The sequence below is a fragment of the Suricata suricatta genome, chromosome 1 (genome assembly GCF_006229205.1).
Source record: "Suricata suricatta isolate VVHF042 chromosome 1, meerkat_22Aug2017_6uvM2_HiC, whole genome shotgun sequence".
In the NCBI taxonomy this organism is placed as follows: Eukaryota; Metazoa; Chordata; class Mammalia; order Carnivora; family Herpestidae; genus Suricata; species Suricata suricatta.
The window spans coordinates 38,718,859-38,746,207 of NC_043700.1; the positions used below are offsets into that span (position 1 = coordinate 38,718,859).

Genomic DNA, 27,349 nt, shown 5'->3' on the forward strand with positions numbered 1-27,349 from the left:
TTCCCTGATGATAAGTGATGTTGAGCATCGTTTCATGTGCTCATGTGCCTGTAGGCCATCTGGATGTCCTCTTTGGAGAAGTGTCTGTTCATGTCTTCTGCCCATTTCTTCCCTGGGTTATTTGTTTTGTGGGTGTGAAGTTTGGTGAGTTCCTTGTAGATTTTAGATACTAGCCCTTTATCTGATATGTCATTTGCCACTATCTTTTCCCATTCTGTCAGTTGCCTATTAGTTTTCTTGATTGTTTCCTTTGCAGTGCAGAAGCTGTTTATCTTGATGAGGTCCTAAGAGTTCATTTTTGCTTCCATTTCCCTTGCCTTTGGGGATGTGTCGAGTAGGGAATTGCTGCGGTTGAGGTCAAGGAGGTTGTTTCCTACTTTCTCCTCGGGTTTTGATGGTTTCCTGTCTCACTTTCAGGTCCTTCAGCTATTTTGAGTTGATTTTTGTGTATGGTGTAAGAAAGTGGTCTAGTTTCATTCTTCTGTATGTTGCTGTCTGGTTCTCCCAGCACCACCTGCTAAAGAGGCAGTCTCAAAAAGAATAATATTTTTAATAAAAATTGAAACGAAAGATAAAATTTTTCTGTTTTGAAGTAAAAGAAAAGAAACAAAAAAGAGAAAAAGGGAACATGAAAATTGAATAGATGGACCAGTGAACAGACTGAAATATGATTGATATTACATCAATTTGACTTTGTATACGGACTATAAAGTGCTTCATAGTTTGACTTTGCCCTAGAAGTCAAATTATGAAGCACTTTATAGTCCATAAACTAAGCAAGCGGAGAGATTTGTGGCATTCCTGCAGAGCGAGGGTGGCCCAGTTGAATGCTTAATGCGATGGCTCCATTCTCCAGTAGATGGTTCTGCTTAGCTTACTGGGGTGGAATGTTGTGAGGCATGTAAGTGTGTATGAGCATGCATGGGCAGGGTGAAAATGTCATCATCCAGTTAGCCAGTCTAGTATCAGAACTCTGTGCTCTCCCTGACTAGGAATTATGCCCTTTGTTTCCAGTTTTTGTCCACTCCCTGCTTTTACATTGTCCATGACCATGCCATCAGGTTGTGAGACAGCACCTCCTTCCCGAGTTTTATCTGAGATGCTGCTTTGTTTCCTGACCCCTAACTTCTGAGGGACTATTGCTTTGACCCACTCAGATCCTCTGGGAGACGGTTTCCCCAAGCAATGGCCGGGTGCCAGTCACACCCAGGAATGTTTGTGAGACCTTGCTGCTGCTGCTGTTTAGAGACTTGCAGCTGAGTGCTGGACTGCCACAGAAAAAGTTCATGGGATCATGTAGCAGCAGCATTTCCAGGATTATGAAAAATTAGTCATGGCTGAGGACCTCCCAGACCCACTCTTCTCCTGGGAATTCACCCTCTCCACCAGAGGACCACTAGGCATTTGAGCTGCAGAGTTTTAGACTGCACGTTCCCACTGTTTATAGAGTCTTAATGGAGTTTAAACCTTCTCCTTTCTCCTTTCACCCTTTTTAGTTCAGTCCCTGTGGCTGTTTCTACTTTTCCACTTTCTCTCCAGGTGCGCTTGTGGGGGGTACTTTTCCCATACTCTTCCCCCACCCCGTCTTATCCTCTCCCACAAGCAAAAACAGCCCCCTGGCCTCCATGGCTCCTCTCCCCCCTTCACTTCTCCATGCTGTATACCTGCTGAGTTCTGTGGTTCAGGTTGTGCAGACTGTTACGTTAATCCTCAAGTCAATTTTCTAGGTGTGCAGGATGGTTTAGTGTTGATCTGGCTGTATTTCATATATGCAAGACAATAAAAACTTCCATTCTATTCCACCATCGTGGCTCTTCCCTCTTTCCCTTACAGAAAATGTTTTTATTGTATTTAGTTTGCATAGCAAAGAGCCTTAGGTTTGAAATGATTTGGTGATAATTTATCCCTTATTTCTTCCTTCCCAGTTCCATCGTTTAAAGACTATCTTCTTTAAGCAGTGAAAAATAAAGATGCCAGAACAAGCTCTGTAGGATGAAGACATTTCTGTTTATCCAGTTGTCAGTCCTAGTGCTTCCAGTCTCACCCTGAAGTTTGCTCATTTTTTTTATAGATATAGAGCTTCGATTTCTAATAGAAGCTCAGAATTCCAAACAAATAGTTTTTATTTTGCCTTTCTTAAAAAAAATTGAAATGTAGTTGATATACAATATTATATTCATTACAGGTATAAAACAGAGTGATTCAACATTTGTATACATTAGGAAACTGATTACAAATGTAAATCTTCTAGCTTTTATCACCTTTCAAAATTTACACATTGTTGGGGTGCCTGGGTGAGTCAGTCAGGTAAGGGTCCGTCAGGTAAGGGTCAGCTCGGGTCATGATCTCATGGTTCGTGGGTTCAAGCCCTGTGTTGGGCCATGTGCTGACAGTTCAGAGCCTGGAATCTGCTTCAGATTCTGTGTCTCCCTCTCTCCTCCTCCCCCCGTACATGGTTTGTCACTTTTTCTCTCTCATAATAAACATTACAAAAACATTTTTAAAAAGTTGTTACAATATTAATATGGACTATATTCCCTATTCCATACATTGTATCTGCCTGTCTTATTTATTTTATAACCAGAAGTATATACCTTTTCATCCCATTCCCCTGATTTGCCCATTCCTCCAACCCCCTCTACTCTAGCAACCACCAGATTGTTACCCATATCTATGTCTGTTTCTATTTTATTTGTTCATATCTTTTGCTTTTTAGATTCCACATGTAAGTGAAATCATATGCTATTTGTATTTCTCTGTCTGATTTGATTTAGCATAATACCCTCTGGGTCCATACATGTTGTTGCACATGTCAAGATTTCATTCTTTTGTATGTCCTGAGTAATATTACATTGTATATATACAATATAATATACACAAAGGCACACACACCCCACATCCTTTTTATCCATTTATCTATCAATGAGCAGCTATGTTGCTTTCATATCTCGGCTATTTTAGATTCACCTGGTATTTTGCATTGCACTGGATCTATAGATGGTTTAGGGGTAATGGGTAGTATGGACATTTTAACAATACTCTTTCAATCTGTGAGAATAGAATATCTTTTCATTTACTTGTATCAGCTTCAATTTTTTTTCTTTCTTTCTCTTTTTTTTTTTTTTTTTTTTTTTTTTTTTTTTTTTTTTTTTTTTTTTTTTTTTTTTTTTGAGAGAGAGGATACAAATGACCAAGGGTTAGAGAGACCGACAGAGAGAGAGAGAGAGAATCCCATGAGGGTCAGAGAGAGAGAGAAGTGGGGCTCACCGAAGCTGGGATATGTTTTTATCTGAAGTGGGGCTTGTGCTCACCCAAAGCAGGGCTCTAACTCACAAACCATGAGATTGTTATCTGAATTGAAGTCAGATGCTTAATATCTGAGCCACCCAGGTGGGCAACTTTATTATTATTTTTTTATCAGTGTCTTAAGATTTTCAGCATACAGGCCTTTCACCTCATTGGTTAAATTTATTCATAGGTATCTTAGTATTTTGGAGCAATTATAAATTAATTTCTCTTTCTGTAAATTCATTATTTAGTGTAGGGAAATGCACCAGGTTTATACATATTATGTATCCTACAACTTTACCAATTTTTTATTTTATTTCTTATTTAAAATTTAGTTAACATACAGTGCAGTATTGGAATAGGAAAGGAATTCAGTAATTCATCACTTACATACAGTACACAGTGCTCATCATAAGTGCTCCCCTTAATACGCAAAATCCATTTAGCCCATCTCCCACCCACCTCCATCAACCCTTCGTTTTTTCTCTATCATTAAGAGTTTCTTGTATTGCTTCCCTCTCTTCTTGTTTTTCTCTCATTTCTCATATGTTCATCTGTTTTGTTTCTTAAATTCCACATATGAGTAAAATCATATAGTATTTGTCTCTCTGATTGACTTATTTCACTTAGCGTAATACATTATGGCTCCATCCATGTCATTGAAAATGGCAAGATTTCGTTCTGTTTGATGATGAGTAATATTACTGTATATCTATACCACATCTTCTCTATCCCTTCATCAGTTGATGGACATTTGGACTCTCTCCACAGTTTGGCTATTGTTCATAATGCTGCTATAAACATTGGGGTGCTTATGCCCCTTCAACTCTATATTCTTTTGTATTCTTTGGGTAAATGCCTCATTATGTAATTGCTGGATCTTAGGATAGTTCTGTTTTCAGCTTTCAAGGGACCTCCCTACTGTTCTCCAGGGTAGCTGTACCAGTTTGTATTACCACCAGCAGTGCAAGAGTGTTCTCCCCTTTTACCACATCCTCGCCAAACATTTTGTTTGTTGTGAATTTTAGCCATTCTGGCGAGTATGAGGTGGTTTCTCATGGTTTCGATTTGAATTTCCCTGATGATGAGTGATGTTGAGCATCTTTTCATGTGTCTGTTTACCATCTAGATGCCTTCTTTGAAAAACTGTTCATGGCTGCTGCCTATTTCTTGATTGGGTTGGTTGTTTTTGGGTGTTGAGTTTAATAAGCTCTTTATAGATTTTGGATACTAACCCTTTATAAGATATATAGTCTGAAAATATCTTCCCTCATTCCATAGGCTGCCTTTTAGTTTTGTTGATTGTTCTCTTTGCTGTGTAGAAGCTTTTTATCTTCATGAAGTTCCAGTAGTTTATGTTTACTTTTATTTCCCTTGCCTAAAGTGACATGTCTCATAAGAAGTTGCTGTGGCTGAGGTCAACAAAGATGCTACCTGTGTTCTCCTCTAAGGTTTTGATAGTTACCTGTATCATAATTAGGTGTTGCATCCGTTTTGAATTTATTTTTGTGTATGGTTTAAGAAAATGGCCCAGTTTCATTCTTCTGCATGTCACCATCCAGTTTTCCCAACACCATTTGCTATTTTTTGTGCCAATACCATACCGTCTTGATGACAACAGCTTTGTAATATAGCTTGAAATCCAGAATCATGAAGCCTCCATTTTTATTTTTCATTTTCTTTTTTTTTTAATTTTTTAATGTTTATTTATTTTTGAGACAGAGAGAGACAGTGCAAATAAGGAAGGGGCAGAGAGAGAGGGAGACACAGAATCTGAAACAGGCTTGAGCTGTCAGCACAGAACCTGTTGCGGGGCTTGAACCCATAAACCGTGAGATCACTACCTGAGCCAAAGTCACTTAACCGATTCAGCCACCCAGGTGCCCCTATTTTTCATTATCAGGATTGCTTTAGCTACCTGGGGTCTTTTGTGGTTCCATATAAATTTTAGGATTATTTGTTCTAGCCCTGTGAAAAATGCTGGTGGTATTTTGGTAGGAATTGCATTAAATGTGTGGATTGCTTTGGGTAGTACAGACATTCTACCAATGTTTGTTTTTCCAATACATGAGCATGGAATGCTTTTCTGTTTCTTTGTGTCTTCTTCTGTTTCTTTCATGGTGTTATGTAGTTTCCACTTTGGTTATGTTTATTCCTAGGTATCATTGTTTTTGGTACAATTGCAAATGGGATTAATTCCTTGATTTCTTTTTCTGCTGCTTTGTTATTGGTGTATAAAAATGCAACAGATTTCTAAACATTGATTTTATATCCTGCAACTTTACTGAATTCATGAATTAGTTCTATCAATTTTGGTGGAGTCTTTTGATTTTTCAACATAGAGTATCATGTCATCTGCAAATAGTGAAAGTTTGACTCCTTCCATACTGTTGTGTATGCCTTTATTTATTTTTGTTGTCTGATTCCTGAGGCTAAGACTTCCAGTACTATATTAAATAGTAATGGTGAGAGTGGGCATCCTTGTCTTACTCTTGACCATGGCTCTCAATTTCTCCCCGTTGAGGATGACATTAGCTCTGGGGCTTTCATATATGGCCTTTATTATATTGGGGTATGTTCCATCTATCCCTACTTTGTTGAGGGTTATTATCAAGAATGGATGCTGAATTTTATCAATCCTTTTTCTGCATCTATTGACAGGATCGTATGGTTCTTATTCTGTGTTTTATTCATATGATGCATCATTTTGTTTTGCAAATGTTGAAACAGATCTGTAACCCAGGAATAAATCCCATTTGATCATAATCATGGTGAATAATTCTCTTAATGTACTGTTGAATTCAGTTTGCTTGTAATTGCATCCAGTTTCATCAGGAATATTGGCCTATAATTCTCCTTTTGAATGGGGTCTTTGTCTGGTTTTCGAATCAAGGTAATGCTGGCTTTGTAGAGTGATTTTGTAAGCTTTCCTTTTATTTCTATTTTTTTGGAAGAGTTTGAGAGGAATGGGTATTAACTCTGCTTTACATGTCTGCTAGAATTTTCCTGGGAAGCTCTTGGGCCCCTGGATTCTTGTTTCCTGGGGGATTTTAATAACTGAATCAGTGTCTTTGCTGGTTAAGGGTCTGTTTAAATTTTCTCTTTCTTCCTGTTTCAGTTTTGGTAGTTGTGAATTTCTGGGATTTTGTCCATTTCTTCCAGATTGCTCTGTTTGTGGGCATATAATTCTTCATAGTATTCTCTTATAATTGTTTGCATTTCTGTGGTATTAGTTGTGATCTCTCTCCTTTCTTCATTCATGATTTTATCTATTTGGGTCCTCTCCCTTTTCTTTTTGATAAGTCTGGTTAGGGGTTGTCAATCTTTCAAACAACCAACTCAGTGTCATTGATCTGTTCTACTGATATTTTGATGTTTCCATATCATTTATTTATTCTCTAATCTTTATTATTTCCCTTCTGCTGGAATTAGGCTTTACTTGCTTTTCTTTTTCTAGTTCCACTAGATTTGGGTTAGACCGGATATTTGGGAGCGTTCTTGATTCTTGAGATAGGTTTTAATTGCAATATACTTTCCTCTTATAACTGCCTTTGCTGCATCCCAAAGGATTTGGACTGTCATGTTTTCTTCATTTGCTTCCATGTATTTTTTTATTTCTTCTTTAATTTCTAATTAATTCATTCATATTTTAATAGGATATTCTTTAACCTCCATGTATTTGAGGGCTTTCCAAATTTTTTCTTGTGATTGGCTTTAAGTTTCGTAGCGTTGTGATTCACAAATATGCATCGTATGATCTGAATCTTTTTGTACTTGTAGAGGGCTGATCTGTGACCCAGTTTGTGATCCATTTTGGAGGATGTTCCATGTACACTCGAGAAGAATGTGTATTCTGCAGCTTTTGGATGAAATGTTCTCAATATATCATTAAGTCCATCCAGTCTAGTATGTCATTGAAAGTATTTCTTTCCTTGTTGATTTTCTGCTTAGATGATCTCTCCTTTCTATATGTGCGGTGTTAAAATCCCCTACTATCATTGTATTATTATCAGTAAGTTTCCTTATGTTTGTTATTAAGTGATTTATATATTTGGGTGCTCCATCTTGAGAGTATAAATATTTACAAAGTTAGATCCTCTTGATGGATAGACCCCTTAATTATGTTATGCCCTTCTTCATCTCTTATTACAGCCTTTGTTTTAAAATCTAGTTTGTTTGATACAGTATGTCTACCCCAGGTTTTCTAGGTGTGCAGGATGGTTTAGTGTTGATCTGGCTGTATTTCATGGATGCGACACACAAAAAGAACTTCCATGCTGTTCTGCCATCTTTGATACCCTAAGTCTTTCAGTAGTAGCATTTAATCCATTTATATGCACAGTGATTATTGAAAGATACGAATTTAGTGCCACTATTTTACCTGTAGAGCAGGTGTATCTCATAATGTTCTCTGGTCCTTCCTAGTCTCCACTCAAAGCTTCCCCCTTAAAATTTCTTGTAGTGCTGGTTTTTGTGGTCATGAACTCCTTTAGTTTTTGTTTTTCTGGGAAACTCTTTATCTCTCCTTCTATTCTGAATGAGAGCCTTGCTGGATAAAGAATTCTTGTTTGCATATTTTTCCCATTTGGCATGTTGAATATTTCCTGCCACTCCCTTCTGACTTGCCAAGGTTCAATGGACAAGTCTGCTGCTAACCTCATGTGTCTACCCTTGTAGTTTAAGGACATTTTGGCCCTAGCTACTTTCAGAATTCTCTTTATCTCTGTATTTTGCAAGTTTCACTATGCTATGTAGTGGTGTTGACCTGTTTTTGTCGGTTTCAGGGGAGTTCTCTGTGTCTCTTGGACCTGAATTTGTTTCCTTCTCCGGTTTAGGGAAGTTCCCACCTATAATTGTTCAAATAAACTTTCTGCCCCTTTTCTTGCTCTTTTCTTCTGGAAAACATATGCTACAGATATTGTTTTGTTTAATAGACTTGCTGAGTTCCCTAAGTCTCTGTTTGTGATCTAATGGTTTTATTTATTTTTTTTTGGCCTTTTCTTTCAACTTCATTATTTTACATAATTTTATCTTCTATATCACATATTCTGTCCTCAGATTCTTCAATCCTTGTTATGACTATATTCACTGAGTTTTTCATCTTGATTATAGCATTATTTATTTCAGCCTGACTAGTTTTTAGGTCTTTGATCTCTTTAGTAGGGTTTTTCTGGTGACTTCTATGCTTTTTTCAGGCTCGGGTCATAATCTTATGACTGTTGTTCTAAATTCTTGTTCAGATATAATCCTTATATGTCTTTTCATCAAGTCCCTGACTGTGATTTCTTCTTGACTTTTCTTTTGAGGAGGATTCCTCTGCCTTGTCATTTTGGCTACATTTCTTTATTTTTAAATGTTCTGAAGTCTTGTTATGTTTCCTACACCTGGGAGTACTGCTATATTCAACAGCGGTCATATACAGTCCAGGGCCTGGACTTCAGAAGTGTTTCTGGTGTATGCTGTGTACACTCTGCTGTTGCATTTTGGCTGCTCTTTCCCAGTGGTCTGTCCTCTGCAGAGCTCCTCCTTACTTTCAGTGTGGAGTGTTTGGACCTTTAACCAAGATGTGCTGGAGAAAAAGAAGGGGGGAAAAGCATAATTTAAAAAAAAATACAGAGAAAAGGAATGAAAAAAACAAGCAGACAGTCAAAAAGCTATAATTCCAAAAACAACACAACAAAAAAAGAAAGAAAATATAAAGAAGAAAAAAAAGAAGACTGATACAAAAATAAGAGAGAAGGAAATGAAAAAACAAATATACAAACAAACAACTATAACCATGATTCCAAGGGGAAAAAGCAGAAAAGAAAAAAATAAGCCTTGGTCATATTTCCACAAGATGCTCTAAAACACTCTATTTATAGTACAGTTGATGTATTCAGGGTGCTGCTGTGCTGGTGTATTAGAGGAGTGGCCTTTTCTACTCATTCTAAGTTAGTTCTGCCCTAGTAAATAAGTAGTTACAGGTATAAAGGATGGGGTTTGATGTAAATGGGTCCTACCTCCACTAACAGCCTGTTCTTAAAGTCCAACCATGTTGGTATTGAGGGAGAAAATGACACTACCCCTCTCTAGATCCATGGACAAGGGATCTGACAACCCCACTATTCAAGAAGCCCTTACAGAATAGTGAGGATAGTCAATGCGTCTTGTGCCACAGCTCTCCTGCATTTTTACTTTGGTGTATGTCTGGGTTTCAAAACTCAAAGTTTAGAGGACACAGCACTGTGTGGATTCACACCTCTCCTCCTGAATAGAGCTACTCCACGTTATGTCTGATGTCCTTTGTCCCAGAAAATCAGTCTCCAACCTGCACAGTACTCAGTATCTATGGTGTAGCACAGTAAAGAGCAGCACCCAGTTTATCTGTCCTGTGTGTGCACCTTTGTCCCCTGTCAGTGAAAGTCCTAAAGATTCTTATACCATGTTCTGCACTCCCAGACCATCTCCCTCCTCAGGAGCATACACCCAGCTCCACTTAGGAGAAAGTCACATACTTCCTCAACCTCAGAATTTGTGCACCAAATGCTGTTTGAAAAAAAACAAACAAACAAAACCTGCTACACTCAGTTCCTCTCAATCCCCAGTCATAATCCAGAGAGATTGTCCTCTTGTGCAAACCCAATACTGTGCTCTCTAAACCTCCCTCTTTCTCCCCCTCCACAGCACACTCTGTTTATCTCTCCCCCAATTCTCATCCACACACCTCACACCTGCCACACTCCATCAATGATGGAGATCCTTCTGCCAGTCTTCAGATCATTTTTCTGGGTGTCCCAAATGATCTGACCTCTATCCAGCTGTGTTTATGGGACAAGGAATGCCCAAGGTCCCATTTCTCCACCATCTTAACTCCTCCCTCAAATACAGTTTTGGGGGAGTGTTTAGGGTTTTCTATATATACTAGCATGTATTCTGCAAATGGAGACATTTACCTTTTCTTTAACAATTAGGGTGTTGTTTTGTTTTTTGGATCTTTTTTATTATTATCATGGCTGGGTCTCCTAATATTATATTGAATGAAAATGACAGGAGTGAGCATCCTTGTTTCTGATTTTTCAGGAAAAGCTTTTAGTTTTTTACCATTGACTCTGAAATTAACTATAGGTTTTTCATATACGGGCTTTATTATGTTGAGGTATGCACCCTCTATACCTTCTATACCAGTTTGTTGAGAGTTTATACCATAAATAAATATTGAATTTTATCAGTATTTTCTCTGTATCTATTGAGATTATATTATGATTTTTATTCCCTTTTTATTGATACGGGGTATCACGTTGACTAATTTATAAGACTGAAATATCCTTGCAATCCTGCAATAAGTCCTACTGGATCATGGTGTATGTTACTTTTTAATATATTGCTGAATTCAGTTTGCTACTATTTTTTTATATAGCTTATTACTGGGTTGGTTTCCTTTGCAGTACCAAAGCTTTTTATCTCGATGAGGTTCTAATAGTTCATTTTGGTTCTTGATTCCCTTGCCTTTGGGGATGTGTCAAGTAGGAAATTGCAGCGATTGAGGTCAAGGAGGCTATTTCAAGTTTTCTCCTCTAGGGTTTTTATGGTTTCCTGTCTCATATTCAGGGCCTTCAGCCATTTTGAGTTTATTTTTGTGAATGGTGTAAGAAAGTGATATAGTTTCATTCTTCTGCATGTTGCTGTCCAGCTCTCCCAGCACCACCTATTAAGAGGCTGTCTTTTTCCATTGGATACTCTTTCCTGCTTTGTCAGAGATTAATTGGCCATATACTTGTGGGTCCAGTTCTGGGCTCTCTATTCTATTCCATTGGTCTATGTGTTTGTTTTTGTGCCAATACCATACTGTCTTGATGAGGACAGCTTTGTAGCAGAGGCTAAAGTCTGGGATTGTGATGCCTCCTGTTTTGGTTTTCTTCTTCAATATTACTTTGGCTATTCAGGGCTGTTTGTGGTTCCAAACAAATTTTAGGATAGTTTGTTCTAGCTTTGAGAAGAATGCTGCTGCAATTTTGATTGGGATTGCATTGAATGTGTAAATTGCTTTGGATAATAATGATATTTTAACAATGTTTATTCTTTTGATCCATGAGCACGGGATGTTTTTCCATTTCTTTGTGTCTTCTTCAATTTCCTTCATAAGCTCCTATAGTTTTCAGCATACAGGTCTTTTACAACTTTGGTTAGGTTTATTCCTAGGTATTTTATGGGTTTTCGTGCAACTGTGAATGGGATCTGTTTCTTGATTTCTCTTTCTTTTGGTTCAATATTGGTATATAAAAATGCAACAGATTTGTGTACATTGACTTTGTAGCCTGTGACTTTACTGAATTTATGTATCAGTTCTAGAAGGCTTCTGGTAGAGTCATTTGGGTTTTCCATGTAGAGTATCATGTCATCTGCGAAAAGTGAAAGTTTGACTTCATCTTTACTGATTCTGATGCCTTTTATTTCCTTTTGTTGTCTGATTACTGATGGTAGGACTTCCAGCAGTATGTGAAAAAACAAAGGTGAGAGTGGACACCCCTGTCATGTTCCTGATCTCAGGGGGAAAGCTCTCAGTTTTTCCCCACTGAGGATGATACTAGCTGTGGGCTTTTCATAAATTGGTTTAATAATATTTAAGTTCCTTCTATCTTGACTTTCTCAACATCCCTTATTAAGAAGGGATGTTGTATTTTGTCAAATGCTTTTTATGCATCTATCAACAGGATCATACAGTTTTTATCTTTTCTTTTGTTAATGTGATGTATCACATGGATGGATTTGCGAATATTGAACCAGCCCTGTAACCAAGGAATGAATCCCACTTGATCATGATGAATAATTCTTTTTATATTCTGTTGAATTGATTTGCTAGTATCTTGTTGAGTATTTTTGCATCAGTATTCATTAAGGATATTGGCCTATAGTTCTCTTTTTTTGTTGGGTCTCTGTCTGGCTTAGGAATCAAAGTGATATGTGCTTCATAGAATGCATCTGGAAGTCTTTCTTCCATTTCTATTTTTTGGAATAACTTGAGAAGGATGAGTGTTAACTCTGCTTTAAAAGTCTGGTAGGATTCCCCTGGGAATCCATCTGGCCCTGGGCTTTTATTTGTTGTGAGATTTTTCATAACTGATTCGTTTTCATCAATGGTTATTGGTCTGTTCAGATTTTCTCTCTTCCTGTTTGAATTTTGGTAGTGCATGTGTGTTTAGGAATTTGTCCATTTCTTCTGGATTCTCCAGTTTCTTGGCATATAATTTTTCATAGTAATCTCTGATGATCACTTGTATTTTGATGGATTGGTTGTAATAAATCCATTTTCATTCATGATTCTGTCTATTTGGGTGTTCTCTCTTTTCTTTCTGAGGAGCCTAGATAGAGGTTTATCAATTTTATTTTTTCAAAAAGCCAACTCTTGGTTTCATTGGTCCTGCTCAACTTTTTTTTTTTTTTTAGATTCTGTATTGTTTATTTCTGCCCTGATCTTAATTAGTTCTCCTCTTCTGCTGCATTTGGAGTGCTCTCACTGCTCCCCTTCTAGTTCCTTTAGGTGCTCTGTTAGATTGTGAGTTCGCACCTTTTCTAGTTTGTTGAAATAGGCCTGGATTGCAGTAAACTTTCCTCTTAGGACTGTCTTTGTTACATCCCAGAGAGTTTGGATTGTTGTATTTTCATTTTCATTTGTTTCCATATAGTTATTAATTTTTTCTCTAATTGCCTAACTGTCCCAATCATTCTTTAGTAGGATGGTTTTAAACCTCCACATTTTTGGAGGTTTTCCAGACATTTTCCTATGGTTGATTTCAAGTTTCATAGCAATGTGATCTGAAAGTGTGCATGGTATGATCTAAATTCTTTTGTATTTATGGAGGGCTGCTTTATGACCCAGTATGTGATCTATCTTGGAGAATGTGCCATGCGCACTCATGTAGAAAGTGAATTCCCTAGCTTCAGGATGCAGAGTTCTAAATATAGCTATTAATTCCATCTGTTCCAGTGTGCCACTCAGGTCCATTGTTTCTTTAGTGATTATCAGTCTGGTTTACCTATCCATTGTTTTAAGTGGAGTATTAAAGTGTCCTGCAATTAGCACATTCTTATCGATAAGATTTTTTTCTGTTTGTGATTAGTTATTTTTTGTATTTGGGTGCTCCTGCATTCAGCACATAGATGTTTATAATTGTTAGCTCTTCCTGATGTAGAGACCCTGTAATTATTATATAATGTTCTTCATGTTTTGTTACTGCCTTTACTTTAAAGTCTAGTTTATCCGATATAAGTACGGCTACTCCAGCTTTCTTTTGGCATCCAGTCACGTGATCGATATTTCTACAACCCCTTACTTTCGATCTGAAGGTGTCTTTGGGTCTAAGGGGAGTCTCTTGTAGACAGCAAATAGATGGATTTGGTTTTTTATCCATTCTGCTACCCTGTGTCATTTGATTGGTGCATTCAGTCCATTTACATTCAGTGTTATTATTGAATAATGTATGTTTAGATTCATTGTGTTCTCTGTAGAGTTCATGTTTGTTTTGATGTCTCTGGTTTCTTATATTTCTTGCTACCTTTCTCTCATAGAGTCCTTCTTAAGATTTCTTGTATGGCTGGTTTGGTGGTCATGAATTCTCTCAACTTTTGTTTATTTGGGAACACCTTTATCTCTCCTTCTATTTTGAATGACAGGCTCTCTGGATAAGGAATTCTGGGCTGCATATTTTTCCTGTTCATCACATTGAAGATTTCCTGCCATTCCTTTCTAGCCTGCCAAGTTTCAGAAGATAGTTCTGTAACCACTCTGATAGGTTTCCCTTTGTACATTAGGGCCCTTTTATCCCTACTGCTATCAGAATTCTCTCTTTATATTTTGCCAGTTTCACTATGATATGTCGTGCTGAAGGTCAGTTCAGGTTATGTCTTCAGGGATTTCGATATGCTTCTTGAATTTCAATGTCTTTTTCTTTCCCCAGATTGGAGAAGTTTTCGTCTATAATTTGATCAAGCACCCCTTCAGGACCTTTTTCTCTTTCTTCCTCTTCAGGAACTCCTATGATATGGATATTGTTCCTTTTGATTGTATCACTCAGGTCTCAAATTCTCCTTTCCTACTCCCGTATCAATTTCTCTCTTTTTCTCAGCTTCCTCTTTTGCTATAACTGTGTCTCCTAATTCACCTGTTCTCCTCTCTGCCTCTTCAGTCCGTGCGGTGGAAGCCTCCATTTTATCATTTACCTCATTTATAGGCTTTTGAAGATCACTAGTCTTTGTATCATTAGCTTCTCTAATGGTTTCTATGCTTTTTTCAAGCTCCGGGATTAATTTTATGACAATCATTCTAAAGTCTTGTTCAGTTATGTTGCTTGTGTCTTTTTTCAGCAGTTCTTTATCTGTGATTTCTTTCTGGAATTTCGTTAGAGGAGAGTTCTTTCGTTTCTTCATTTTGGCTAGCTTTCTGTCTCATCAGTTTTAAAAACTCATTCTGCACTGTGCGACTGTTAGCATCTCTATTAAAGGAGGCTTTCTGACTGTCCAGGACGTGTAGTTTCAGGAAATGTTCTTTTAATGGTGTGTCTCGGTTTCTCTTGTATGCCTCTGATTAATTTATTTCCCTACTCAGTGATATTTGGGACTTTCCACTATGTGTCCTCTGGGTTGTTCCCTGAAAAGGAAAACAGATAGACAAGCACACAGGGAACACAAGCACGCAAACGCACTGACAGAACAAGTAAATAAGCAAACCAAAGAGGGAGAAATAAAAAAGGAATAGGAAGGAAAAGAGTGGACAGGAAAGGAAAAAATGAACTCATGGGGTGAGGAGGGACAGAGTCAGCCAGAGATAAAGGACAGTCTGAGAGCATAAAACCTGCTGGGGACGGGGAAATAAGAATGAGATAAAAGAAAAAAATATCTGGATAGTAAGAGTTGATCTAAGCACAGCAGTGCATAGATGTTGGTCTTTCCCAGACTCCAGGGGGAAAGGGAGAAAAGAAGGAAAGAGGAAAATAGAAAAGAGAATACCAGGGAAATAATTAAAAAATAAGAAGAAGAAGAAGAAAAGAAAAAATAATAAAAATAATAAGCAAAAACAAAGCAGCTCTCCAGCACGTATGAGTGTGGTTTGATATAGGTAGTTTGGGTCTCAGAGGCTGCTTTCTGAGGCCCCACCTTAGTGGTTCCGGGAAGAAGAATGGCGGGGCCCCAATCCCCCCTCAGACCATGGGTTGCCCGCCACTCTCTTGAGTCCAACCTCCCCATGCCATGGGCGGGTCAAATTGTTTTGGTTTTCTAAGTTTCACCAAGTTTCTAAATCCTAGTCCATGCACTTTAATGCTACTACCACAATTAAAATGATCTCCCACAGGTGGGTGGCTTTCTGAAGCCAGTGTTTCCCTGGCTCCACCTGAAATTGAGGAGCTGCTGAGCCTAAGGGAGAACAAGCCCGCTTAGGGGGATGGATTTCTCTCCCCGAGCCCAGCAGCTCTCAAGTCTCAGGCTGAGGTCTCCCCTCTCCAGAGATAACGCTATGAGCGTTTTAGTCTCTCCTTCTCTTCCCCTTGGCTCTCCCACTGGGCTACATGGCGTCCTGCGCGTGGCCCTGCACAGTTCTGTGTCACCTCTGGACTCAGGGCTCTCTGCAGCCTGGCACCAAGTTTCTGGGCGCTTTGGGCCGGTGCTCCCTCCCTCAGAGTCTCTAGTCCCAGTTCGCACTCACTCAGGCATCCATGAAGCTGTTATCAATAAGGGGTCTGTGCGTGCACCTCCATTCTTGGAGATCAGAAAGCTGTGGCTTTTAATTCTTCTCAATTTGATAATTGCGGGTGGGCGGAGGTGATAGAGCTCCCAACTTCTCTGCCATCTTGCCGCCAGCTCCCAGTTTGCTACCATTTTGTTGAGGATATTTGCACATATGGGGGATATATGTTCATCAGACATATTGGCCTGTAATTTTCTCTTTCTGAGTTCTTTTGTTTTGTTTTTAGGTAATGCTGACCTCATAGTAAAACTTACAAAATGTTCCATTTTCTTCAGTTTTTTGGAACAGTTTGAATAGGACTGTTATTAACTTTTCTTAAATGTTTGATAGAATTTACCTCTGAAGCCATCTGTTCCTAGAGTTTTGTTCAAGGTGAATTTTTCTATTACTGGTTCAATGTTATTACTAGTAGTTGGTCTGTTCACAATTTCTATTTTTTCATGATTCAGTCTTGAAATATTGTATGTTTCTAGGAATTTTATCCATTTCTCCTAGGTTGTCCCCTTCTTTAGCATGAAATTTTTCATAGTAGTCTCTTATAATCCTTTGTGTTTCTGTGGTATGTTATAACTTTTCTCATTTCTGAATCTACTGATTTGGGCTGTTTTTTCTCCTGATGAGTCAGGCTCAGAGTTTTTCAACTTAGTATTTCTTTTCAGAGAACCACCTTTAGTTTCACTGATCTTTTCTATTGTTTTTTTTTTTTTTTTACTTTCTATTTAATTTGTTTCCACATTGATCTTTATTATTTCCTTCCTTCTCGAACCTTGGGCTTTGCTCTTCTTTTTCTAATTCCTTTAGGTATAAAGTTAGATTATTCATTTGAGATTTTTCTTGTTTGTTTGAGGTAGACCTACATCACTGTAAACTTTTTTATTAGAACTTCTTTGTTGTGTACAATTGTTTGGACTGTTGTGTTTTCACAACACATTTACTTCAAGTTATTTTTTTTCTTCTCCATTTTCTTTAGTCTATAAATGTTTCTTGTTTTTTCCTAGTTTTTTCCTTATGATTTCATCCTTAAGGCAATCTTATAAGCCTCAGTGTATCCCAAACAATCCCTACCAAGTTCAACCCTGGAGCCAAGCTCAAGGAGCCTAGCACCTACCTCAGGGCAACCAACCCAATGACACTGCTCTCCCTGCCCTCTTCCTGCCCTGAGGCCTCCTAAGCAGATGGATTACTATCTTGTTTTCTAATCCATTCAGCCACCCTGTCTTTTTATTGGAGCGTTTACATTTAAAATAATGATTAATAAATATGTAATTATTATCATTTTGTTGGTTGTTTTCTGGTTGCTTTTGTAGTTCTCTGTTCTTCCTCTGGCCATTATCTGTTTTGATTTTATGATTATTCTTGATGTTTGTATTCCTCTCTATTTTTTAAAATTTATTATAAGTTTTTGGTCTGTGATTACCATGAGATTCATAAATGGCATTCTCTAGATAGCAAACTATTCTAAATTGCAGGTGGCTGAAGTTCCAGTGCAGTGGAAACGCACTACATCCTCTTATCCCTTCCCCCAATACATTTTATATTTTTGATGTTATATTTAAATCTTATTATTTTTTTGTCTCCCTAGATGAATTGTTTTAGGTCTAGATGACTTTGATCCTTTTGTCTTTTAACCTTCATACTAGCTATGTTAATATTTGATCCACTACTTTTACTATATTGTCTTTAGGAGTAAGATTATTTCCTTCATATTTTTTTTCTAGTTATGGCCATTTCTTTTCTGCTCAAGAAGTAATCTTTAATAATTCTTGTAAGACTAGTCTGATGTTAATCAACTTCTTTAGCTTTTGCTTTTCTGGGAAACACCTTACTTCTCTTATTCTGAGTGATAATCTTGCCAGATGAAGGATTCTTGGTTATAAGGTTTTCCTTTCAATTTTTGAATATATTGTGCCACTCCCTTCTGGACTATAAAGTTACTTACTCATGAAAATCCAGCTAATCATTGCATGGGGATTCCCTTGTATATAACTGGTTGTTTTTATGTTACTGCTTTTAAGGTTTTCTATTTACCTGTCGACCCTTTATTATGTGTATTGGAATGGGCCTCTATGGATTCATCTTTTTTGAGGTTCTCTGCTTCCTGGACTTGGATATCGGTTTCATTCTTCAAGTGTGAATAATTTTCAACTATTATTTCTTCAAATAGAGTTGCTGTTCTTTCCTCACTTCTCTTTCTAGGATCTTTTTAATATTAATTTTAGTATATTGGATGTTTTTTTCATGGGTCCATTAAATTATCCTTTTTTTTTTTAATTTATTTTTCTTTTGACTGTTTCAGTTACACGTTTCCATTACCTATATTCCAAATCATTGATCCATTTTTCTGCTTCATTTAATCTGCTGCTGTTGATTCCTTCTAGTGTAGTTTTCATTTTACTTATTATATTTGTCAGCTCTGATTGGTTCTCTTTTATATTTGCTCTTTGTTGAAGTTCTTACTGTGTTTATCCATTCTTTTCTTTTTTTAATTTTTTTATGTTTTTTATTTTTGAGAGACAGAGAGATGGTGCATGCAGGGGAGGGTCAGAGAGAGAAGGAGACACAGAATCTGTAAACAGGCTCCAGTCTCTGAACTAGCTGTCAGCACAGAGCCCGCCGTGGGGCTTGAACTCAATAACCTTGAGATCATGACCTGAGCTGAAGTCAGATACTTAACCGACTGAGCCACCCAGGCACCCCTGTCCATTCTTTTCCTAATTTAAGTGAGCATCTTTATGACCATCACTTTAAACTCTTTATCTGATAAATTATTTATCTCTGATTCATTTAGTTCTTTTGTTTTTTAGGTTTTGTCTTTTTTTTCATTTGGAGTATTTTTCTCTGTGTCTTCATTTTGTATAACATTTTTTGTCTGCCTCTGTATCTTGCAGAGATTGGTTACATTGCCCTGTTTTAAAGGAGTGGTCTTATGCAGAAGGTGTCCTGTGGGGCCCAGTAGTGCAAACCTTTGTCATCCAAGCCCTTGTGTTGGCAGTGTGAACTCTCCTCTTAAGGCTGAGTCATGATTGGCATAGACTCTCTGGTATATAATACTATCTCTCAGCGTGGTTGTCTGTGAAGCTTGGCCGTGACTGCTATGGGCACACTGGCAAGTGGGGTTGACCCCCAGCCCGTCTGGCTAGGCATCCTGGCTTTGACTGCTGCAAGTGTGCTGGTGTGCTAGGTTGGCCCCCAGCAGAGCTAGCTGAGAGGTGTGGCTATGACAGCTGTAGGAATGTTGATGGGCAGGGCAGATCTCTGGTATAGTTGGCTGTGAGATATAGCTGTGACTGTTGTAGATGCTCTGATGTGCAATGATGGCTCACTGAGTTGGGGGTCACTGGTGCCACTTGAGACCACTACCATGTTTGGTGGGGCAAGGAGTCACCTAGGAGGAGTGCTGGGCTGAAGTAGGCAGTTTGACAGTGCAAGTCCACAGATGAATGTTAGCACTGGATGAATGGTGTTAGCACAGTAGATGAAGACTGTTAGAAATGGTTCCTTCCAGCACTTCCATTCCTAGAGAGTGTTTCAACAGATGCTCTGGCACACAAGCTAAAAATAATTGATGGATCATCTTCTCAGTTAACCTAGGCACCTTTAAAACTGCTAACTCTGTGCTAGGATTTGGAGCAAGTGGTTTGTGTGTGCAACCTTTAAGAGTAACAGTTTCCTACTTTGTTCTGGCTGTCCCAGACCTAAGCTCCAATAATTTTTCAAAGCCAGACATTATGGGTGCCTATCTTTTCAGTGCAGATCCCCTGGGCTGTGGAACCCAATGTGTGACTTGGAACCCTACTTTTTTAGGGAGGGCCCTCTTTGGTTCTGAAGTGCATTTCTCTGTGGGCCACTGAACCATAGGTATGGTTCCCAACTAGACAGCATCTCTGCCTCTCCTACTGAATTCTTTGTGGATTTTTTTTAATATCCTTAGTTAGAAATGATCTGTTCTACTATTCTTCAGTTTGTTCTCAAAGATAGTAGTTCTATATGTAGTTGTAGCTTTTGGTATGTTTATGGAAGGGGAGAGCTCAGGATCTTCCTACTCCATTATCTTGATCCTTCCCTATTTTTCCTTTTTTTTTTTTCATAGTAAAGTGATATTACTATCAACTAGAAAAACAGAAGTGTATTAGACTTCAGTTCCATACTAAGTAAATAGATCTTGCCTTACATTTCTGTCCTGTGCAATATTTTACTTCCAATGTAAGGTAAACTGGCAGTGTATCTCAGAGTTTAGAAACTTCCTTGGAATAGAATCCTCCTCAACCACAATAGTACAGTTCTCTTATGTTGATAATTACTGTTAACTTTTACTTAGGACTATAATAAATGTTGCATTTTAAATTTTCTTGTACCTTTATAGCAGTCTAAGGATGTCATCCTTAAGGCTTGGTTTTAAAGGAAAATAACAGCAGGGGCACCTGGGTGTCTCAGTCGGTTAAGTGTCCAACTCCTGATTTCAGCTCAGGTCATGATCTCATGATGCATGAGATTGAGGCCTGCATCAGGCTCTGTGCTGATAGCCTCCCCTCTTCCTTCCCCTCTCCCATTTGCATGTGCTTGTATTCTCTGTCTCAAAATAAACATTTAAAAAATAAATAAATGAAAATCCCAGCAGAGAGAATATGTTCTAAGAATATATTGCTCAAAGTTTGAAGGTTGAAGTTATTCATTATTAATAGCTATCAAATGGTCTTATGTTTCTCATTCAACCTGCAGCAGTTTGTTAGATATCATGGTATAGGTGGGAGTTTAACTGATAAGAGCATTTATAATCATCCCATGTGGTATTTATGGAATAAGAAAAGATAAAAGGCAATGGCAGAACTGACATCTGGAGAATAGTCTAAAGAGTAGATAACAAAACACTGCTCAAAGAGGTAGGAGAGAAACCAGGAGTGTATTTTAACAAGCAGAGGAAGAATTTTGTTGAATTCCTTATCATAATAAGTACTGACAATAATTTCTTAAGTTTTTCAATTAGGAGGTCATTGATGACCTTTGCCAGAGCGGTTTTAGTGAAATGTAGAAATGGATTCCAGATTGCAGTGGGTTAAATGATAAACTGGAAATTAATACATAGAAACAGTGAATATGGACTTCTAACTTATATATAAAAGAAAAGAGGTGATACCACAGGAAATAGCAATATTGACAAGAGACTATTACAAAGATAACAGAGACTTTGAATATATTTCTAGGTTTTGGGGAAGGAGCCAGTAGATAGAGAATGATTAAAAATATAGAAGAAAGATAATGATCAGTGAAATTAGTTCATAAGAAAGGTATGTGGAGGATGATCTGAGAACACAAGATTCTTCTGTTTCAGGAAGAAAGGAGATAAAAGTGGTTTCCAAATATTGGGATTTATGGGATAGTAAGCAGAAAGTTTTATATTTACAAGTTTGACTGTACATAAGGCCAAGCCACATGTTACTAAGAAATTATTAGAAATTATACCAGCTAGGGGCACCTGGGTGGCTCAGTTGGTTGAGCATCTGACTTCTGCTCAGGTCCTGATCTCGTGGCTCGTGAGTTCAAGCCCCACATCAGTCTCACAGCTGTCAGCGCAGATCCCACTTCAGATACTCTGTCCTCTTTTCCCTCTGCCCTTTCCCCCTCAAAGATTAATATAACATTTTTTAAAAAAGAAAAAATCCATACCAGCTAGCATTTGAGATGTTACTCTATGCTGTGAACATTAAAAGTTTAACAAATAGTATCTCACTTAATTTCATCCTACCATCCTACCATTCTCACTGAATTCTCAATCTTAGAAAGTGAAGCTTAATGAGTTTAATTAACCTAAAGTCACAAAAGCATTAAGTATAATATTATAACTAGTCATTTGAACCTAGACAGTTCTAACTCCAGGCAACTGTGCTCTTAGCCACAGTTGTAGTTAGTTGGCGTGTTGAAGAGAATGGGGAACATTTGGCAGAATGCAACAGAGAAACTATGATGGAGGTATGAAAGAACTGCCTGGGGATTCCTGGGTGGCTCAGTCAGTTAAGCATCTGACTCTTGATTTCAGCTTAGGTCATGATCTTGGAGTTTGTGAGTTCCAGCCCTGCATCAGGCTCCAGGCTAATAACATGAAGTCTGCTTGGGATTCTCTCTCTCCCTCTTTCTGCCCCTCCCTCACTCATGCTCTCTATCTCTCTCTCTCAAAATAAATTTAAAGTTTTTTGAAACTTTATTAAAAATATTGTCTGTTGGCACTAAGTGCAGCAATAATTGGAGACCAGAAATCTGTGCTGTCACACATCTGCACAACTAGTTTGAGTATTTCTAGCAGCAGTTAGCAGCCCAAGTGAATAATCATATTGGGGTAGAAATTTTTTCATTTGAAACTGGGTAGATGAGAATATTAAGGCATAGCCTAGCAAAATTTCTGAAACTCTAAGGATAAGAAGAAACCTCTATTGGATTCCTAACAGAAAAGTACAGTAAAATGGGAAAAAATGAATCAAACAACATTGGATTTTTATAAAACTGGAAGGTAGAAGACAGTAGAATAGCATCTACAGATACTGAGTGGAAGGGGGCTGCAACCAAGAATTCTATACCTGTCAAAGAAAGTGAAAGATATTTGGAAATAAATACTAGAATTTATCATTCATCTGAGAAAAATACTCAAAAGGAGAGAAAATAACCAAACGATGAGAAAAGACTTCAAGATAGAGGAAAGATAGAAAGATCTAAAAGAATAAGGAAAGACTCAATGAATGTATAATATAAGTACAAAGTAAGGGTTTTTTAAAATAGAAATTACAAAATGCCATGTAATTTTAATAAGATCACAGAACAGACATAATAAAGTATTTCAACAAAGTTTAGGAGTAATGAGAAGGAGGGAGGGAAGTGAAGTGATTTTTAAAATATTAGCTTGTTGATTAGTAGAGAAATAGAACATTTTTATGGGAGAGAAGTTCTTTTAAGTTTTTATCTTATATAACTAAGCACTACTAGATAAAGAAGAACATTTTAAAATAATAAATAGCCCTTCATTTAAGGAAGGTAACAGTCATAAACTGAAGTACATCAAACAACATAGCAACTAAAATGTAAAATAAGAACTAATAAAAACGCAAATAGAATTTAAAATACAATATAGTGAAAGAGAGGTCAGTATATTTGTCTCAATGGGATGAGCATTTAGAAAAAAATGATGTAAGAATATAGAGGGATTGAATCAATAAACATATCTAAATGCATACTCATTCCTTAGAGAATAATTTTTTTCTGTATGTCTATGGAACATCAACAAAAATCAAATGTGATTGGAAAACCTTAACAAATTAACCTTAAATTTTGAAGAAATAAAATGGATTTTACAGACTGCTGTAAAATCTCTGATCACAAGCCAATAAAATTAGATATATATAATGATAAATAACTAAAACTTTAAGTAACTTTAAACTTAAGAAACATACTTTTGACATGACTAAGATCAAAGAAGAGATCAAAAAATAAAACTGCAAACTATCTAGAGAACAATGAAAAAGTACTCTTCATTCTCAAACTATGTGTAACCTGTACTCAGAGGAAAAATTATAGCCTTTTAAATTCCTTATTAAAGAAAAATAGGAAAAAGAAAAGAATTAAGAAATCATCTTAAATTTAAACAAGAAAAATTAGTCAAAAGAAACTAGTGAGAAGGAATTAAAATTCTAGGCCAAATCATGGACCTAGAATATAAAAAATGGTTCATAGAATTTTCTAGGCTGATCTCTGTGCAAACTCCAATATCAAGTGTTAGAGATCAGTATGTATGGAAATGGAGGTAGCATATAAATTCTCTGAAGATCGTTTTGGCTATGGTATTTTATCCCCATTCCCCATTATTTATCTACTTCAGATTCCTATCTGGATCTAAGAGTATGTTAAATCAAGTGGATGGTCAGTTATGCAGTGTTCTATTGTAGCATGATCCTAAGGCTGGTGGGAACCTCTTCCTCTAGTTGATACCTCCCTGAGGAAATTTGTGAATCTTTGAAATGCTAAAAAGAAAAATTTCATTTAGAAAAGACAAGACCCCAAAACATAACTAGATTACAGCTTTCTGCATTAATGGGTTTTGTAGAACAGATACATGTAAATATATTGTATTTAAGATTTATTTTTATTTTTTTCTTTTTCATCACACTTCTGTAGATAACCATCATTGTCAACAGAAATTCTTAATCTCTGAAGCTTAATAAAATAGACTTGTTGAAATCTTAAAGTAGAATCTACCCCTAAAGCCAAGAACACACTGTATGTTGACTAACTTGACAAATTATATTTTTAAAATCATAAAATAAAATATTCATAAGCTAAAATGAAAAGAAATTTCATCATTTAATATTATAAATCTATGTAATCTTTATATTCCAGTTGGTATTTACTGTGTATTTTAGGTTTTCTGACCCTTTGTCTCTCATCACTGTCACTAACTGATCATTAAGGACAAACAGCTGCTGTTTACTTCTGACTCAGTTTGAATTAATAGCAATAGTACATTTGAATTATTTGACTTGTGGAGGGGATGGATGAAGGAAGGAGGAAAGAGAACATGTAATTGTTTTTTTGGGGGGTTTTTTTGCAATGTAAACCCAGACTATGATAAGAGAATAGACAATATCTTCCTTAAGGATTTGCTACAAATTAGGTGAAAGGGCTATATGCTCCTGTGTGTTTTCTTTATAGAAATGCAAATCTTTTTAGCATCATGCTTACCAAATATAGGAAGAGTGAAGAGGAGATCTTAAACACTAGCAAACACCTCCTAAAACGTTTTTGCAGCATCTACTGTATCTAGTTGATTTTGTTTCGTTATTCTATTGGACCTGGAAAGACTATAGATATAATAATGTGGTATTAATAATGAAATTTGCTTTAAAGTCTTGTTATTATACTAGTTGGGATTCTTTGTTGTTATTTTGGAGGGAAGCCATACAGAACACCTTTATAAATTCTATAGTGTATAATTCGTGCCCAAAGATAAAATTGCACTTACATATGGCACTTTCCTTTTTATATCTATGATTGTATCCATTTTTCAAATTTATTATAATAGGGTTAAGCCTTCCCCTGATTATTAAACTGATTTTTCTCTTTTCTTTCAAAGAAGACTTGGAGGAATCATTTTATTTACTTTTCATTTTTCTTTTGATAATATTAGACTGAAAAGAGAGTAGCAAGAGAATGTAGTATCTTTAGAGCTAAGAACACAATGGCAAAGATTTCACCAGCAGTAAAATCCTGTTGATGGGTACCTGAAGTAGCAAAGAGTTGTTTTTATACCATTTCAGTTTTCATGCTTCATGGATTTTCTAATTAGTTTTTCTTTTAGGGTTTTTTTTTTCTTACCATAAAAAGAGAAGATGAAATCTGAACATGATCTTGTCTTGGCTTTCTTTGTATCCATCTATCCAACTCTAGGATGAATACAAACCAGAAAAGGCCCTGTCTGAAGAGGATTTGAAAAATGCCGTGAGTGTGCATCATGCGCTGGCATCCAAGGCCATAGACTACGAGAAGAAGCCGAATGTACTTAAACTTAAAACTGCCGACTGGAGGGTCTTGCTTTTTCAAGCTCAGTATGTTTCACTGGTTTGATCTGGTTTGGCTTTTTAGTTTCTGTAACACCATATTATACCAAGAAATGGAATCAGGATCTTCGGGGGAAATTTTTCAAGTTGGATTCAAAGTCATTAGCTGATTACACCAGAGGGACAAGTGCCTAAGAACACTAGAATCAGAAATAGAAACCTAAGTTCAATTCTTTTTGTTGCTACAAGTTACCCCTGTGACTTTTAGTCAGCCACAAACCATCTATAGGAGTTAATATTTTTATGAGTAAAATACAAGTGTTATACAAGTTTTATCACACAAAGAGTAAAAGAGACCTAGATTCAAATCACCATTTCCTAGCTCTTTGTCCAGGCATGTAATTTAACCTCTTTGAATCTTAGCTTATGTTTAGTATAGATGATAATGTTTATCTCATAAGGTTATTATGAGAATTAAATGAGATCAAGCATTTAAAGTACTTCATTCAGTGCCTGGCACATAGAAACTGTTCAATAAGTATAGATTTCCATTTTGTTCCCTCTCCCTTCTCTCTCCTCCTGAGCTCTAATTGTCTCTGATTAAACTAGAGGAAAAAGATAAAATTATATTATGGTCAAGGAAATGGGATGAGTTGCCAGTTCAATAAGGAGTCCATGACAACTTTCACATTAGAAGTGGAGCATTTCACACAGAGAATTCTGGATTTGTGAAGTGGGAAACTTTGGATTTTCAGAACTGAGCCTCTACAAAAGGAATTTTTATAGGTGCACACATGGCATCAGTGTCTATGACAATGTTAATTCTTCATGGCATGCTTTGCACAGCCTGAGTTTGACTTCAGAATCACTCTCAACACTACCGATTGACTGCATTTGACACTGGAATTAAAATTTGACATCAAGATAGTGAACACAAGAATCTCCATACTTGTTGATCAAAGCTATATAAGATCAACAAAAGAAATTTTTAAAAAACAGCAAGTACTCTGTGGTTTGTGAATATTGAATTTCTGGAGGTATGAAATTGCTGACATCAGGTGAGGAGGAAGTTGTAAGGAAATCCAAGTTACACAGGATTTTTTTTAGCGTGGGAGTAAGACAGCTTTAACACCACAGAGGGAATCATAGCCAGATGTATAATTACAACTATTAGTCATCAGAATCCTTCAAATTATTCTGTTCCCCAACATTTTTTTAATCTAAAATACCAAGTATGATAAATGAGAAGCTCTAATTACTTCAGATAGAAGTAATGCAGAAATCAGTGAATTGAATTAACAGAGCCAGAGAAATCAAGTTAGAGAAACCTATGGGGCGCAAAGAGGAATTGATACCTAGTGTGGTCTTAGGTTAGTGTGGTTTCTCAGAGTAATCAGTAAAGGAAATCATTTTAGATGCGCTGACTTTTTGTCTATCTTAATCTATCCTGGCTCATTCTTCCATTCATTTATGAAATGACAAATATTTATTAAGTGCTGGCAGTCACTGCTTGTCTCTGCAAATAAATGATATACAAATTAAAAGTATGTTAAAAGTATGTTAATGAAATCAAATGATTTCCACATTTTTTCAGGTGAATTTTTAACATCCTTTTGAAAAGTACTTTACATACCATTAATCTCACATGTGTGAAGTGCACAATTCAATAATTTTTAGAAAATTTACAGAATTATGCCATCATCACTACAATCCAGTTTTGGAGCACTTTCATCACCTCAGAGATCCTCCATGCCCAATTTGTAGTCACACACCTGTTTCTTCCCCAACCCTAGATACCACTAAT

General features: G+C 36.8%; 1 protein-coding gene across 3 annotated transcripts in view; it reads left to right on the forward strand.

The window, feature by feature from the left end:
* PSD3 (pleckstrin and Sec7 domain containing 3) overlaps positions 1-27,349 on the forward strand; it is a 442,746-nt gene that overhangs the window by 341,194 nt on the left and 74,203 nt on the right. For all 3 annotated transcript variants that reach the window (XM_029936893.1, XM_029936887.1, XM_029936888.1), the window contains exon 10: positions 25,436-25,593. In XM_029936893.1, coding sequence (XP_029792753.1) covers positions 25,436-25,593 — 158 coding nt within the window. The remainder of the gene's footprint in view (positions 1-25,435; positions 25,594-27,349) is intronic.